General features: G+C 48.0%; 5 protein-coding genes across 5 annotated transcripts; 1 reads left to right on the forward strand and 4 right to left on the reverse strand.

The window, feature by feature from the left end:
• Positions 1 to 210: 210 nt before the first annotated feature.
• On the reverse strand, positions 211 to 2235 carry BKA67DRAFT_549096 (succinyl-CoA:3-ketoacid-coenzyme A transferase subunit B). Its single transcript, XM_046101553.1, has 4 exons — positions 1866 to 2235; positions 1497 to 1769; positions 1253 to 1439; positions 211 to 1199 (listed from the first exon to the last, which is right to left on the reverse strand). Exons 1-4 carry the CDS (start codon positions 2101 to 2103, stop codon positions 326 to 328), a joined length of 1572 nt encoding a protein of 523 aa, XP_045964890.1. The 5' UTR covers positions 2104 to 2235; the 3' UTR covers positions 211 to 325.
• A 677-nt stretch (positions 2236 to 2912) lies between these two features.
• BKA67DRAFT_508554 (udp-glucose 6-dehydrogenase) lies at positions 2913 to 5085 on the reverse strand (the record flags this gene model as incomplete). Its single annotated transcript, XM_046097165.1, has 3 exons — positions 2913 to 4160; positions 4211 to 4737; positions 4827 to 5085. 3 exons carry the CDS (start codon positions 5083 to 5085, stop codon positions 2913 to 2915), a joined length of 2034 nt encoding a protein of 677 aa, XP_045964891.1.
• Positions 5086 to 6830: 1745 nt separating this feature from the next.
• On the forward strand, positions 6831 to 9031 carry BKA67DRAFT_549099 (family 1 glycosyltransferase). Its single transcript, XM_046101554.1, has one exon. It carries the CDS (start codon positions 7114 to 7116, stop codon positions 8638 to 8640), a length of 1527 nt encoding a protein of 508 aa, XP_045964892.1. The 5' UTR covers positions 6831 to 7113; the 3' UTR covers positions 8641 to 9031.
• On the reverse strand, positions 9009 to 9967 carry BKA67DRAFT_549100 (Isochorismatase-like protein). The gene has a single exon (XM_046101555.1). It carries the CDS (start codon positions 9844 to 9846, stop codon positions 9181 to 9183), a length of 666 nt encoding a protein of 221 aa, XP_045964893.1. The 5' UTR covers positions 9847 to 9967; the 3' UTR covers positions 9009 to 9180.
• Positions 9968 to 10983: 1016 nt separating this feature from the next.
• Positions 10984 to 12723, reverse strand: BKA67DRAFT_590039 (carboxypeptidase S; the record flags this gene model as incomplete). The annotated part of the gene is made up of 2 exons (XM_046104544.1): positions 10984 to 12516; positions 12697 to 12723. 2 exons carry the CDS (start codon positions 12721 to 12723, stop codon positions 10984 to 10986), a joined length of 1560 nt encoding a protein of 519 aa, XP_045964894.1.
• Positions 12724 to 13083: the final 360 nt, after the last annotated feature.

Here is a 13083-nt window from a genome sequence, read left to right on the forward strand (position 1 = left end):
TGGTTCGCTTAAAAGTCATCTGTGCGAACTCCTGTAAAAGTGTATATGCAGAAGAACCCCGGACTAATAGGTAATTCTTGACCATATGCCTCTACAACAGCACGTTTAATAGAGCGATGTAGAATCTTAGAAATACCGCATTCCAACCATTGACATGAGCACAAAGATACTGGCGATCTTCGCATGATGTTCTCTTAAGCAGTGTTGAGGCAGCTTGATGAACATAGTATACACTTCCTTAAATTTGAAAGATATCTACAGACTGAACAATGCTAACGCTCGTACCCTATATACAATGTGGACTATATCACCGTATCTTAAACACCTAAAACTTGCCCAAAGGCTCTGCCACAATGAACTCGGCATCCGTGTTCTTCTTGACGGTTTCAAGGCTAACGCCTTCGGCAACCTCAGTGAGCGTCAAGCCGCCCTTGACGCGATCGACCTGGAATACGGCCAGATCTGTGATTATCGTGCTGACGACCCCCTTGCCAGTAAGAGGTAGCTTGCAGTCCTGCACGATCTTGCTCCTGCCCTTCTTATCGACGTGTTCAGTTGCCACTACGATCTTGGTCTGCTCAGGATTTGACACCAAATCCATAGCGCCACCCATACCCTTGAAGATCTTGCCAGGAATCATGTAGTTGGCCAAGTCTCCAGAGGCCGAGACCTGGAAAGCACCCAAAATTGAAACATCAACATGACCACCACGGATCATACCGAAAGACTCAGCAGAGTCAAATACTGAAGCACCAGGGAGTAGAGTGACGGTCTCCTTGCCAGCGTTGATGAGATCTGGGTCGACATCCTCCTCGGTGGCAGGGTAAGGACCCATGCCCAGGATACCGTTCTCGGACTGAAGCCAGACCTTGACACCCTCTGGTACGTATGAAGCAGCCAGTGTCGGAATGCCAACGCCAAGGTTGACAAAGTATCCATCCTGCAACTCCTTGGCTGCGCGTTTTGCAATAGTGTTTCGCGCGTTGGGTTTGCTGCTCTTGGTCGGGTCTGTCGGAGGTGCGAGCTTCAAGTTCTCGATGTTCTTCGGGGCTGTAGCCGGGACGATTCGATCAATAAAGATGCCGGGAAGATGCACATTTTGCGGGTCGAGCGAACCAATCGGCACGATTTCCTCAGCTTCGACGATGGCGATCTTCGCAGCCTTTGCCATGAGCGGCGCGTAAGTCTTGGTCGTGTACCTAACATCTCATTAGCGAGGCAGTTTTGGTGGCAGGCTCACATCTTCACTCACTTGAAGACACAGTTGCCAGCCTCGTCGACTTTCCATGCTCTCAGAATAGCTACGTCGCCGGGCAATGCAGTCTCCATGATATAGGACTTGCCACCAAAAAGCCTAGACTCTTTCTGAACACCCCTTTCTATAACACCGTCCTCCGGAGTGAACCTGAGTGGGATGTCTCCCGACTCAATGAACGTTTCTACATATGCGTTAGATTACCACAAGCTTCCGCCCAACTGTCAAACAAGAGACTTACTGCCTCCGGTCGATGTATAAAAGGCTGGAATACCAGCACCGGCGGCACGAAGCCTCTCAGCTAAGGTCCCCTGTGGGGATAGCTCAACCGCAACCTCACCGCTGAGATATTGTCGTTCTAACTCCTTATTACTGCCAAGGTATGACATGATCATCTTGGTTATCCGTCCATCTCCGGTGAGTTTTGCAAGACCCTTGTCACCAGAACCAGCATTGTTCGACACTGCTGTGAGGTTCTTGAGACCCTTCTTGTGTATCGCTTGAATGAGGGTTTCTAAAATGCACAATATTAGCACATACATCATGCGCATGGGAGCGCAATCGCGCCCGGGGGTGCGTTCAATGCAAATAGCTTGCTAAATAAACATACCGGCTACACCACACAGGCCGAATCCAGCACTTAGGATTACCGAGCCATCTTTGAGATCTGCGACCGCATCATCCGCCGACTTGTACACTTTCGATCCGCCACGTTTCGGCTTCGGGCCATCTGTCGAATACAGTCTCCGGATGAGCGGGGCATATAACTGTGTACTGCCGAATCTGGGCGTCGCCCAGCTCTTGGACAGTTGAAGCGATGCGCTCAGTACTCTGATTGATCTAACCATCTTGTCTATGTGAACTAACAAAAAAATAAATAAATGTCGGCCGGCGACTTTCAAGCAAAGGTGTTAATTGCTGGTTCGCAAGCCATTCGACTTTCGCATCACGACGGGGGTCACGTCTATTTTATCCATCCATGACGTCGGTGCTTCGGCAGCACCCTTGAGGATCCAGTCGGCGCTTTAAAAATACCCGTCCGATGTTGTTGTGCCGCTCCAAGTGAGTCTACCCGCTAGCGATGGGGGCTCCGTAGTTCCATAGTCAGGTCACCTTACACCCCGTCTCACCACAATCTTTAGTTCTGACGACTTGTAACTATAACCACAATGCCCCCACAGACGCGAGTTGGCCTCTTCTTGTTCGCGTCTGCATGCGCAATCACTATCGAGTAGGCTGTTCAGTAAGCCCCTGCATCGAAGCAGAGCTCATGCAATTGTTAAACATGATGGTCTACCTATCATAGCGTCGTTATCGTAGCAATGAAAAACCGATGCGGGAAAACGACCGCAACACACGTCGCGTGATGCTCCAAGTGACACAGTCGCATTAATTAAGCATCCTAAGCTGCACATATATCACGTTATCGGGTAATACATAGGTATATGGATTGCCATTAACACTGTATTACCTAGTCGCATGAATGAAACCGACAATTGTCGCGTGGCATTCCGTCTTGTTTCGAACGTACTGATCTAATGAAAATCTATACCACAGTCAACGTCTTCACTCGGTCCTTACATATGACTGATCCAACCAAGAACTCCAAAAATGCTCCCTCGATAGCCAAAAGCATGTCAGATTTTCGCAGGCCAACTTAGGTTAAGCCTTGACGTCCAACGCTCTCGACTCGAATACCGAGCTTAGTCAAAGCACTCGAATCAACAACGCCCCTGCCATCAAATACCCATTTCGGTCCCTGCAAGTGGTATGCGATCTTACTCCAGTCAAGCTTCTCCTTAGGCATGTACTCGTCCAAGCTGCTAGCTGTTGAATAGCCGCCCTTTCCTGGCCCACAGTCTGCGCAGTCGTGGGCACAAGCAGGTTCTTCCTGATATCTCTGAAGCGGATCGCTGTCGGCACACAGAGAAGTTGACCCGGAACGGAGCAGGAATTCCTGCAATGATAGTATATCTGTCTCTGTCGGGTCAATTCGCTCGAAAGGTCGCGGATCTATTGGCTTTGATCTTGGGTGACTGGGAAACGCTGACTTTTGTACTGTAGTTTTGAACTCGTCAAAATCGGTTGTAACCAGGAGAGCGTTGGACACGGCGCATGCTTCGTATGCGTTAGCGTATACTCTAATAGGGCCGTCGTCTTCTTCAAGAGCTTTAATCCCTCTCAAGAGTGTCTTGATCTCATCTCGAATGACGGTAGGGCTGCAACAGGGGTCATAGATGGCAATCTCTTTCGGCCCTTCTTCCAAAAGAGTCTTGATGATTTCCAATGCTGGAGACTCTCGCGTATCTGAGGTGTTCGCCTTGAATGCATATCCCAGTATGGTAATCTTCTTTCCAGTCAAGGTGCTATTGAGACACTTGATGACACGCTTACTGAATCGATCACGTTGATACTCATTCATCTTGACGACTTGGCGCCAGTACTCTCCAACCTCATCAAGCCCAAGGGATTCGGCCAGGTATACAAGACTCAGAATATCTTTCTTGAAACAACTGCCGCCGAAACCGATCCCGGCCTTGAGAAACTTGTCGCCAATTCTTGGATCGCAGCCAATTGAAGCAGCGACCTCATCCACATCAGCGCCAGTCTTTTCGCATATGGCAGAGATAGAGTTAATTGAGCTGATTCGCTGCGCAAGCATAGAGTTGGCGACAAGTTTGGCGAGCTCTGAGGACCAGACGTTTGTAGTGATAATGCGCTTCCCTGGCACCCATGCAGCATAAACGCTGGCAAGTGCATCTGCTGCTCTTTGACCTGATGGTGTCGTCGAACAACCAATCAGTACACGATCTGGATGCATGAGGTCTCTCATAGCTGTACCAGCGGCCAGAAATTCGGGATTAGACAAGATCTCGAAATGCACACCTGGGCGATGGATACACATCTGAGGTCATCATTAGTACATGGTATTCACCCGACTTGTATGTTTCTTACTGTCTCCCTGACCAATTGGGCTGTTCTGCATGGGACAGTCGATTTCTCGACGATGATAGCATCCGGTCGAGCGTGTTGGGCCACAATACCAGCAACGGCCTCGAATGCCGTCATGTCTGTTGCGCTCCCAGCACCCATGCCTTTGGATTTGGTCGGCGTATTGACAGCAATGAGGACAATGTCTGCTTCACCAATGCTTTTGGAGACTTCAGTGGAGAAGAAAAGGTTGGGTTGTCTCTCTGGGATGATCTTTAACCTATTGGCGTATCCCTCGCATTGGCTGCCACATTCTGACGATGATGATGCAGTATCGGAAAATGCGTCCGAGCACCCTGAGACCACGGGCTCGTTATAGAAGAAGCATTCACGCGATCCATCCCTAGCAACACGAACAATGTCGCCAAGACCAGGCTCGTAAATTGGTAAATGCTTGGAATTCCATCTCTTGATCCTTTTCTCATCTCTATCAACAATGGTTACTCGAATATGAGGATTCTGGTAAGCGATAACCGCCGCAGTTGGACCACCTTGACAAATTCAGATTAGGAACAAGTCTGAAAAATCTTGGAAAGATCCCTTCAACAAAGACGACATGAGGTAAAATGGCAGAACCTACCAACATATCCAGCACCAACACAGCAGATATTGCGCACCAGCCGAGGACGCAGATTGGGCAGAATAGATTCAAGAGATTCTGAACCTTTAGCTTGAGCTGTAAGGCTTGCTGAATCAATATCCAGATGACCATCCGCCGTTGCACGCAGCACTGGACTGAACGTTAAACTGCCTTCGGGTGTAGTAGGAGCTGTCGAGGGAGCGATATCGACCAGTGCTCCCTCTTCGGATCCAACCACAGATGACGGTATAGGATCCATTGAATAAGGCTCTGTAGAGGGACGAAAAGACGCAAACTTGGTGATAGCTTGATGGTTTTGTTTAGATTGAACACCAATCGAATGTCGCGTGATCTCCGAGGAAGTTTGCTAATATCAAGGCACAACGGCACATATAATCACAACCACTATCAAGGTGTGATAGGCGTTCAGTTCAAATTTTGAGATCGGTCGCGTCTTCCGAATTCAGCTATGGGACGAACAGAAATACTGGGGGGAAGAAAGGGCAACCAAGGGGAAACGACGAATTGTGGCAATGACTTTCCCTGCCAGAAATGAGACACATTTCTGATGCAATGGAGGGGTTGTGCAACAAACGACTAGCATGATAAGAAAAGACTCTCGCTCCGAAAAAGCAAGAGGCAATAGGTACTTTGATCACATCACAGGGAAACTCCGGGAATTTCACCAAGAGGCACGCGCTTGTCTTGGCCAGGCTTGAAGGATGGCCTTGAGCCAATGTATCTCGTACCTTGGTACGAAAGCCAATTGCAGCCTTGACATGTGGCTTCTGCAAGCAGAGCGAGTGGTGCACCAGACTGAACCGAACGGCACTGATAGGATACTCATCAGACAGTACAATGCGTAGTTAGGAACCAGGACTAAGGATCTATACTCTCACATGGTGCTCCCTGTACCCACTTGGTCTTAAATTGCAGATCCTGCTGCATGAAGCGCGACCTGGGTTATAAACACCTCGGAGTGCTTTTGGAGCAGGTGCGAAATGACATTTGTGCACCAGATTGAGAAGTTGAAATGGGCCAAAGGGGCAACAAAGATTTACTCTACTGACAGAGGAATTCAAAGAGTCTGCGCAGCAATTCAATTTGACTCGATGGTTGCTGAGACAGTCGGAAAAGGTACTGCATTGTTTTCAACGACGGGTGTACTTCAAGCTCAAATGCTTATGTATGTTGTGCATGACAACGCGAATACCCAACCGACGACTCAGCGAATCCCACGGGGGTAAAATGCTTAAATATAAGTGGACAAGCAACAAATGCTGCAAGGCTGCATTGTACACACCTAACCTTAGCACTAACTAGTCTAGTCTAGTTATATACATACAGTAGATATGCGTTTGCCTACCGGGTATATGCTGCCTCTCCACACCAGCATCATCGATGTGGAAGATACCAGTTCGCAGTTGTAGTGCCTATCAAACCCAAGTTGCAGACTAGCGTGCAGACATTGTGATCTATGATTGGCGAAGGTCGAGTCGGGATAGTGGCAGTAATACCACAGTATATGCTATGTACATGGAGATGTAGATTGTCTGATAAGGTATCTCACGAATCGAATCCAAGAGCTTACCTATCACAAGCTCATAGCAAAAGAACAGATGAGCTATGGTAGATTACCCCGCATGTTCATGTCAGGCGAAGGAGTCGAGGTATCTGAAATGCAGGGTCTTGCGTGCCCAGGTGACGGCGCCGGAATGATTGATTTTCAGTTGCAAGTCTTCGTTATTTTCCTCCTCAGTCACAAGAGCCGTCCTGCCATAAAGAAATTTGCAGGAAAACAACGAATTAATTCGCCACACTTTTTGTTTCGCCGCGCATCGAATTAGCAGACGTTGCGGCTGCCGAAAAAGATGAATCGCGGAAGAAACAACGTGCCAGAAGTATTGGCTGATTGAGCGACCCATCAAATAAAATTGCTACAGGTGGACTAGTTAGACTGCTAAACCCCACCCTCACATTTGATGGCAAAGGCTTCTGCCATCCATTTTGGCACAGGTACACTCGCGTAGTTTGAATGTGGTCAGATGGTCAATATGCTGAATGGACAGACTCCGTTTCATGCCTTAACCTACCATATATGCATCTTTTTTGCAGTAGCAAATATGTCTAGATCTCGGGAAGGTGGCAATGGCCTAGCAATTCTTTGTCTTTGTACATACGACATCGAGTTCCCAACTGACTGGCATACTTCGATTCCAGAATTTGGCAGGACGTTCGACCTTGGCAGCGAGATTGTTCAAACACTCGGTGATACCGCAAGAGTACAATGTCTAAAGCATCCAGCAAAATGCCCGCCTACGATTTCGGCACGTTTCCTGGAGCTCTTCACGGTCGTCGCATTCTATTCTGTGTCGAATCTTTCGGCCCTATCAACGGAGTAAGCAGAACAAATTTGAATGTGGTGAACCACCTCCGGACTCATGGCGCACTGGTAGCCGTCGTGGCTCCATACAATCACACCAAAGTGAACACATTCCAGGCCGTTGACAATATTGACCCAAGTTCGATGCGCAATCAGGAGGTACGGCTGACCGGCTACCCTGTGCCTTTCAACCCGGAACTATCTATTGTGTACCCGATCCGCCTTTCACAACTGTACGAACGTACTTTCGGCGAGCCACCAGATCTCATATATTTGGGAAGCCCTGCGTCATTAGGTTTCCAGGTTATGCTGCAGCTGCAGCAGGAGCCAGAAAAGGCCCAGGTGCCAGTGATTTGCAATTTTCAGACCGACCTTGCTGGGTACTGCGAAATATTATTCCCGCGGCCACTGGGATCAATCGCAAGCTGGACTTTTGCAAAAGTGGAAGGGTATCTATTCCGCCATCCATCAGTCAAGACCGTATTTTATCCAAGCACATTTGTGCGAAAGTACTTGGAGCAGAAAGCAGGGGTCCAAGAGCATAAATTTGATGTTTTGAGGCGAGGCGTGAACACGGAGGGCTTCAACCCATCAAAGCGTAGTGACGCATTGAGACGTCACTGGGCGCCTAATGGAGAGGTTATCTTATTCACATGCTCACGCCTTGCTGGTGAAAAGGGCTTTGGCTTTCTTGCGAATGTAGTACTGAAGCTGGATCAGCGAGGACTGGACTTCAAACTAGTTGTCGTAGGGGGAAATCGTAACGCAGTGGTTGAGCAGGAGACTAAAGACCTATTCAAACCTCTATTTGGCAAGGGAAAGATCATATTCACCGGATTCAAGGTTGGCGAGGAGTTGATGACATATTACGCCTCTGCAGACATATTCCTTCACTGTTCCATTACAGAGACTTTTGGCTTGGTGGTGTTGGAGTCAATGGCAAGTGGGGTACCAGTCATAGCGAGAGATGAGGGCGGCCCAAGCGACATTATTGACCATGGTAGCACTGGGTATCTTGTGCCGCCAACTGACCTGGAAGGTTTCGTCGACCAGATATTGATACTTTCTAATGATAACCACCTACGGAAACGTCTCGGCAGTTCTTGCCGTGCTCAAGCGACTGAGGCCACATGGGAACATATTAGCAATAAAGTTGCCTGGAAGATGGCCGATGTCATTGAGCAGCGCGAAAGCGAGCAAGCAAACCACCAGCTCACGGCAGCGCAGGCCACAAAGGCCGGAACGTCACTTTGGGCTTGGTTATTTCTGAGCACCGCGCTTAAAAAAGCTATTGCATCCCGCATTGTTGACGCAAAGCTCGTCTGGGGCTTGTTCGTTATCCTTGGGTTCTGGGCCGGGGTTAGCGTTTATCTTCTGTTCACCAAGATGACCCATTTCATCAAGTATCGAAATCCGAAAGAGTCAAGCTAGATGGTGGACACGGGTTGCATAGCGTTGCTTTACTAAGTAGCATGTTGTATGGAAGGCCTTTTCGAACTAGATACGACGAAGGCTGCAGTCGATGAAACCAACACCGAAAAGATGGTAAGGTTGTATGTTGCATACTGGAATAATTCTTCGTTATTACTGGTGTACCCAAATAGGCCATATCATTCCATATTACGCCAACTCTCCACCTTGCTAAGGGATCTACATATGTGATACTGGATTCCCACTGGGGGGGCGGGTTGAAAGCAATGATAGGCAACACGGACGGTGAACATGAAGATGACGACAATATCGTAGTACCCTCCTTTTTATTGTGCATCACGTCTAAGTCTAAACATTGCAGATGACAGTATAAGAGTCACTAGTATCTAAGACATCTTCACATACGCAATATTAGTAAGATTTGATTGATCAAGTCTTCAAACCAATCGAAATATGTACCTGCTTCACGTTTGCCATGCCCACACATTGCCCTGGATATTCGGAATTTGTTCCTCCAAGTTCATATTTCTAACGAGCAATTCAAGTCTTCAATACTTTCTCAATAACATCATCCGTTGAGGCCACCTGAGCAAATTCCTCGTCCAAACTAGCAAGATTGACTCGATGAACGGTCTCGGCGTCAAAACCGCCTTTCGCATACGTTGCGCAAGCATCACCAACTAGTACGATGTCTCCCACTTCCAAGACCTCACCGTTGTCGTTCACGATGTCCACGATCTTCAGATTGCTTGCCATGCGTGTCGTTGTGCTGACACAATGATCTGTAGTCAATCCGCAGATGATCAGTTGTCTGACTCCGTTTTCTCTCAGGAAAGCCTCGAGTCCTGTTCCGATAAATCCCGAGTTGACGTTTTTGACCCATACGGACTCCCCAGAGACAGGAGATGAAAAGCTCTGGGGGTCCGTCGCTAATAAAACCTTCCCGTTCACCTCGATCTGTTTTTCTGGGTGCAGCTCGGAATCTGGTTGGATACTGTGGTGATGCACATGACAAATGAGTACAGATTTGTCGCTGCGAGTCTCTGGTAACCCCTTGCTATGGTTGCGAGCAGATTGAAGTAATTTTTCTATATTGTACTCGCATTCTGGAGTGCTGCGACTGTCGCCCCAAAAGGTTGGGTGCAGAAAGCCATTCTGTACGTCAACTAGGATGAGTGCGGTTTTTCGCGTCGATGACGATTTCATTATGGCCTGCGTTGATGCAAATTAAAACCCGGAATTTGAAAGTTGACAATGTAAACTCATGTCCTGAGCTCCCTCTAAACGATCGATAATTTATAGTGATCGGACACATTCGTATTACGAGTCACCTTTACATACCGCGCGCCTTTCGAGCGAGTTGACCCATATTTTGCCCCGCTAGGTAGCTTGTAGTAGATGGGCATAGCCAATGCTACCACTCCTCCTGATAGACTACTGCTGATACGACAGATCTTTCGAGTCAGAAAGACAAACCTATGTCTTAACCTCACCCTGAGAGATACCATACATCATTTTACAAGTCTTGGATCCTTATGTAACTATTCGGTATACTAGCCAGAAACAATACTATCTAACAGTTACGTTTGAACTAGTCTAATTCTGTCACGTGCATTGGTTGCGAAAGGAGAAAAGACTGGGCATACTGAAGATGGCTACAATAGCTTCGTGGATTACTTAGACAAAGGCGTCTCCGATCGGAGGTGTATGGACACTCAAGGGTCCAGAATGTACATCGGGGCACTTAGACCCAGACATCCACCAATTCGACCAAAATCACCTAACCTAGCTAATCCCGTACAATACTTTTGGGGTTTCATCCGAATTAGTCATCAAATCAGTGGATTTCAAAGGCAACACCAAGTTGTATAATACCACTGATTGTCTATCAGAACTGAATATACTCTTCGGGAGTTGTTATATGCGCCACTTGCGCTACGTCAGAAAGAATTAAGGCACCTACTTTAGGCTTAGTCGTAGTTCGATCTGGAAGTCGAACCATCAATTGGCGTCATGTCAGGTCGGGTTCTAGGTTTATCCGCAGACACTTAGACAGGAAAAGCTGGCAAAACTTAGGAAATATGGTGTTCACCCATGTCAGGACGTCTGTTTAATCATTTACTTGGTATCTAACACAAATCTATCGCAGAGACGGTCCCGGGTGGACAATCCCCAAAATCCTTGAGGCTAGAGAGACTGTGATGAGTAGGTGTGCCATAGGTCTCAGCAGTGACTGTATTCTGTCGTTGCATTGAGCTGCAGGTTACAAAGTGATTTGTGAATTAACCAACGTACAAAATTCTATCTTTTATCTTCGGGGTTTCCGGAAATTATCTCCAGTATTTAGGGAAGCTCAGCCTCATCAATGTTCTGAAGGAAAAGATTGTACCATTTGACCACGTTGATGTGATTCGTAACGCTGATCTTCTCATCGACAGTGTGTATATTTCCCAGACCAGCATCGTCCTCAGGATCCCAACCGGGCATGTATCGAAACACATGCTTGGTCAGGTTCCAATAGTATCGCGTATCAGTATTTCCAGTCATAAGCGCTGGTGCAACGTTGAGCTTCTCTCCATACAAAGCACGAGTGGTACCTGAAATAACCACGTAAGGTGTCAATGCATCAATCTCAGTTGGCGTCAAAGGTGCAGGCTCGAGTTCACCCTTTGGGTTGCTGAGAGTGAGAGATGAAGGAGTCTCGCTTTCTCCATCGAAAGCATGCAAGGTGAGGTTGTACTTTTTCGTGACTTGAGATGCCAGCTTTGTCAAATGCTCCTTGACGTCATCTACGCGTTCGCCGATATTGACACGGTGATTAATGAGAGCTGTCGTTCGTTCCGGAAGAGCATTGGCTTTTACCCCTCCTCCAATGATGTCGACAGCCTGGGAAGTAGTGAAGAGGTACTTAAAAAAGTCACTAGACTCGGCCACCTCTTCGGCCAATTTCGCAACTTTGTGAGGGTTCTCCTTGCCTTTGGACGGCAGGAGACTCTTCCATTTTGATGGGAAATCTGGAGCGTGAACAGCACCACATTGTAGCAGCTCCAGGAATGGGTTCTCAGGTGCAAGATAGGGCTTATGGCGGTTGTTCTCAACGACAGTGATGAACTCTGACATCACGCCGATGCCATTGTGCGGAGGCGGGATCGAGGAATGGCCACCAGGCATCCGTACGGTTACCTCGACGTCAATGTAGCCTTTCTCAGTGACAGCCGGAGTAGCAAAGAAAGTGCCCCACGCAGGAGAGACCCCGGCACCTTCATCAACAATCAAACCAACACCGTTGTTGCCGTAGCGTTCTTGAAGCACTGATGATAGATGCCCAGCGCCCTGTTTACCAGAACTTTCTTCATCGAAGCCAAACGAAAGAATCACGGTGCGCTTTGGCTCGAATCCAGCCTCGACCAGTAGCTCTACAGCTTCTAGTATGCCGACAAGGGTATTTTTGCAGTCGGAGGAGCCTCTACCCCAAATGTATTTGCCGTCGAAAGCGCCGCTGTATGGTGGATGCGTCCATTGGCTGATGGTAGCTTTTGCGACAGGCACCACGTCCTGGTGAGCCATCAGGACAGTGGGCTTAAGAGACTCGTCTGATCCTTTCCAAGTAAAAAGCAAGCCGTGGGTGTTGATCTTGTCCAGCTGGAGCTTGCTGTGAACAAGAGGGAATGTCTTTTCTAGATACGCGGCAACATCGTACATAGTATCCCACCGTTTGTCTTCACCAATTTTGCCCAAGTCATCGTAAGATTCGCTAGGAATCTGTACAGCACCAGCTAATCGAGTGATGCTCTCGTTGCGGAACTTGCTTGAGTCCAAGAATTCACCCATTTGCGACAGCGCGTCTGTCTTACGGGTAGGCCAGATGGGATCTATCTGAGGACATTGTAGCTTCTTAGAGACCTGGGATGGAAAAGGCGCAGAAATTCCACGATAATCAAAGTTGAACAAGAGAATGAATCCGAAAGTGATGATTATAATAGCTAGTCTCCAGATAGCCCTGATTCTTCGAGTGCGACGTGGCTCGCCACATTGACGAGTGTCAACAGGCTGCACCAGCGGGAGCTTCTCATCGATAGTCATGATGTCCGCCTCTAGTCTTACAGCCAAAGAATAAACCAGAGGACTAGATCAGTCAAGTCCAGATGAAGTGATGAGGAAATTAGAATGAAAGAAGGTATGACACCATTCGTTGAGGCGATTTGATGATCCCCGGCTGCCGGGTTCCCCACCTGCCCGCTTGGAGATAGTCGGAGAGGTCCGAATTCCGATAACAGGGGTTTCGCTTCTGAAGCTCGGCCAAATATGTGCATAAACCAATGCACTCTGCCGAAAGTTTATGTATTTATGCATGTCTACAATCATGTCTGTCTTTCTTTGCTGAATTCGCTACCAAGGTTCTGGGCCTTGCGTTGCTCCGGAGAGGCATGTCAGCGGTCATCG

This window comes from Truncatella angustata, assembly GCF_020726525.1.
Source record: "Truncatella angustata strain MPI-SDFR-AT-0073 chromosome Unknown BKA67scaffold_1, whole genome shotgun sequence".
Lineage (NCBI taxonomy): Eukaryota > Fungi > Ascomycota > Sordariomycetes > Amphisphaeriales > Sporocadaceae > Truncatella > Truncatella angustata.

Coding starts and splice junctions, on each gene's coding strand:
- BKA67DRAFT_549096 (XM_046101553.1), bottom strand. CDS start 2,103: ATGGTTAGATCAATCAGAGTACTGAGCGCATCGCTTCAACTGTCCAAG. Junction 1,770..1,865: donor CGGCCTGTGTGGTGTAGCCG/GTATGTTTATTT, acceptor TGTGCATTTTAG/AAACCCTCATTCAAGCGATA. Junction 1,440..1,496: donor TTATACATCGACCGGAGGCA/GTAAGTCTCTTG, acceptor ACGCATATGTAG/AAACGTTCATTGAGTCGGGA.
- BKA67DRAFT_549099 (XM_046101554.1), top strand. CDS start 7,114: ATGTCTAAAGCATCCAGCAAAATGCCCGCCTACGATTTCGGCACGTTT.
- BKA67DRAFT_549100 (XM_046101555.1), bottom strand. CDS start 9,846: ATGAAATCGTCATCGACGCGAAAAACCGCACTCATCCTAGTTGACGTA.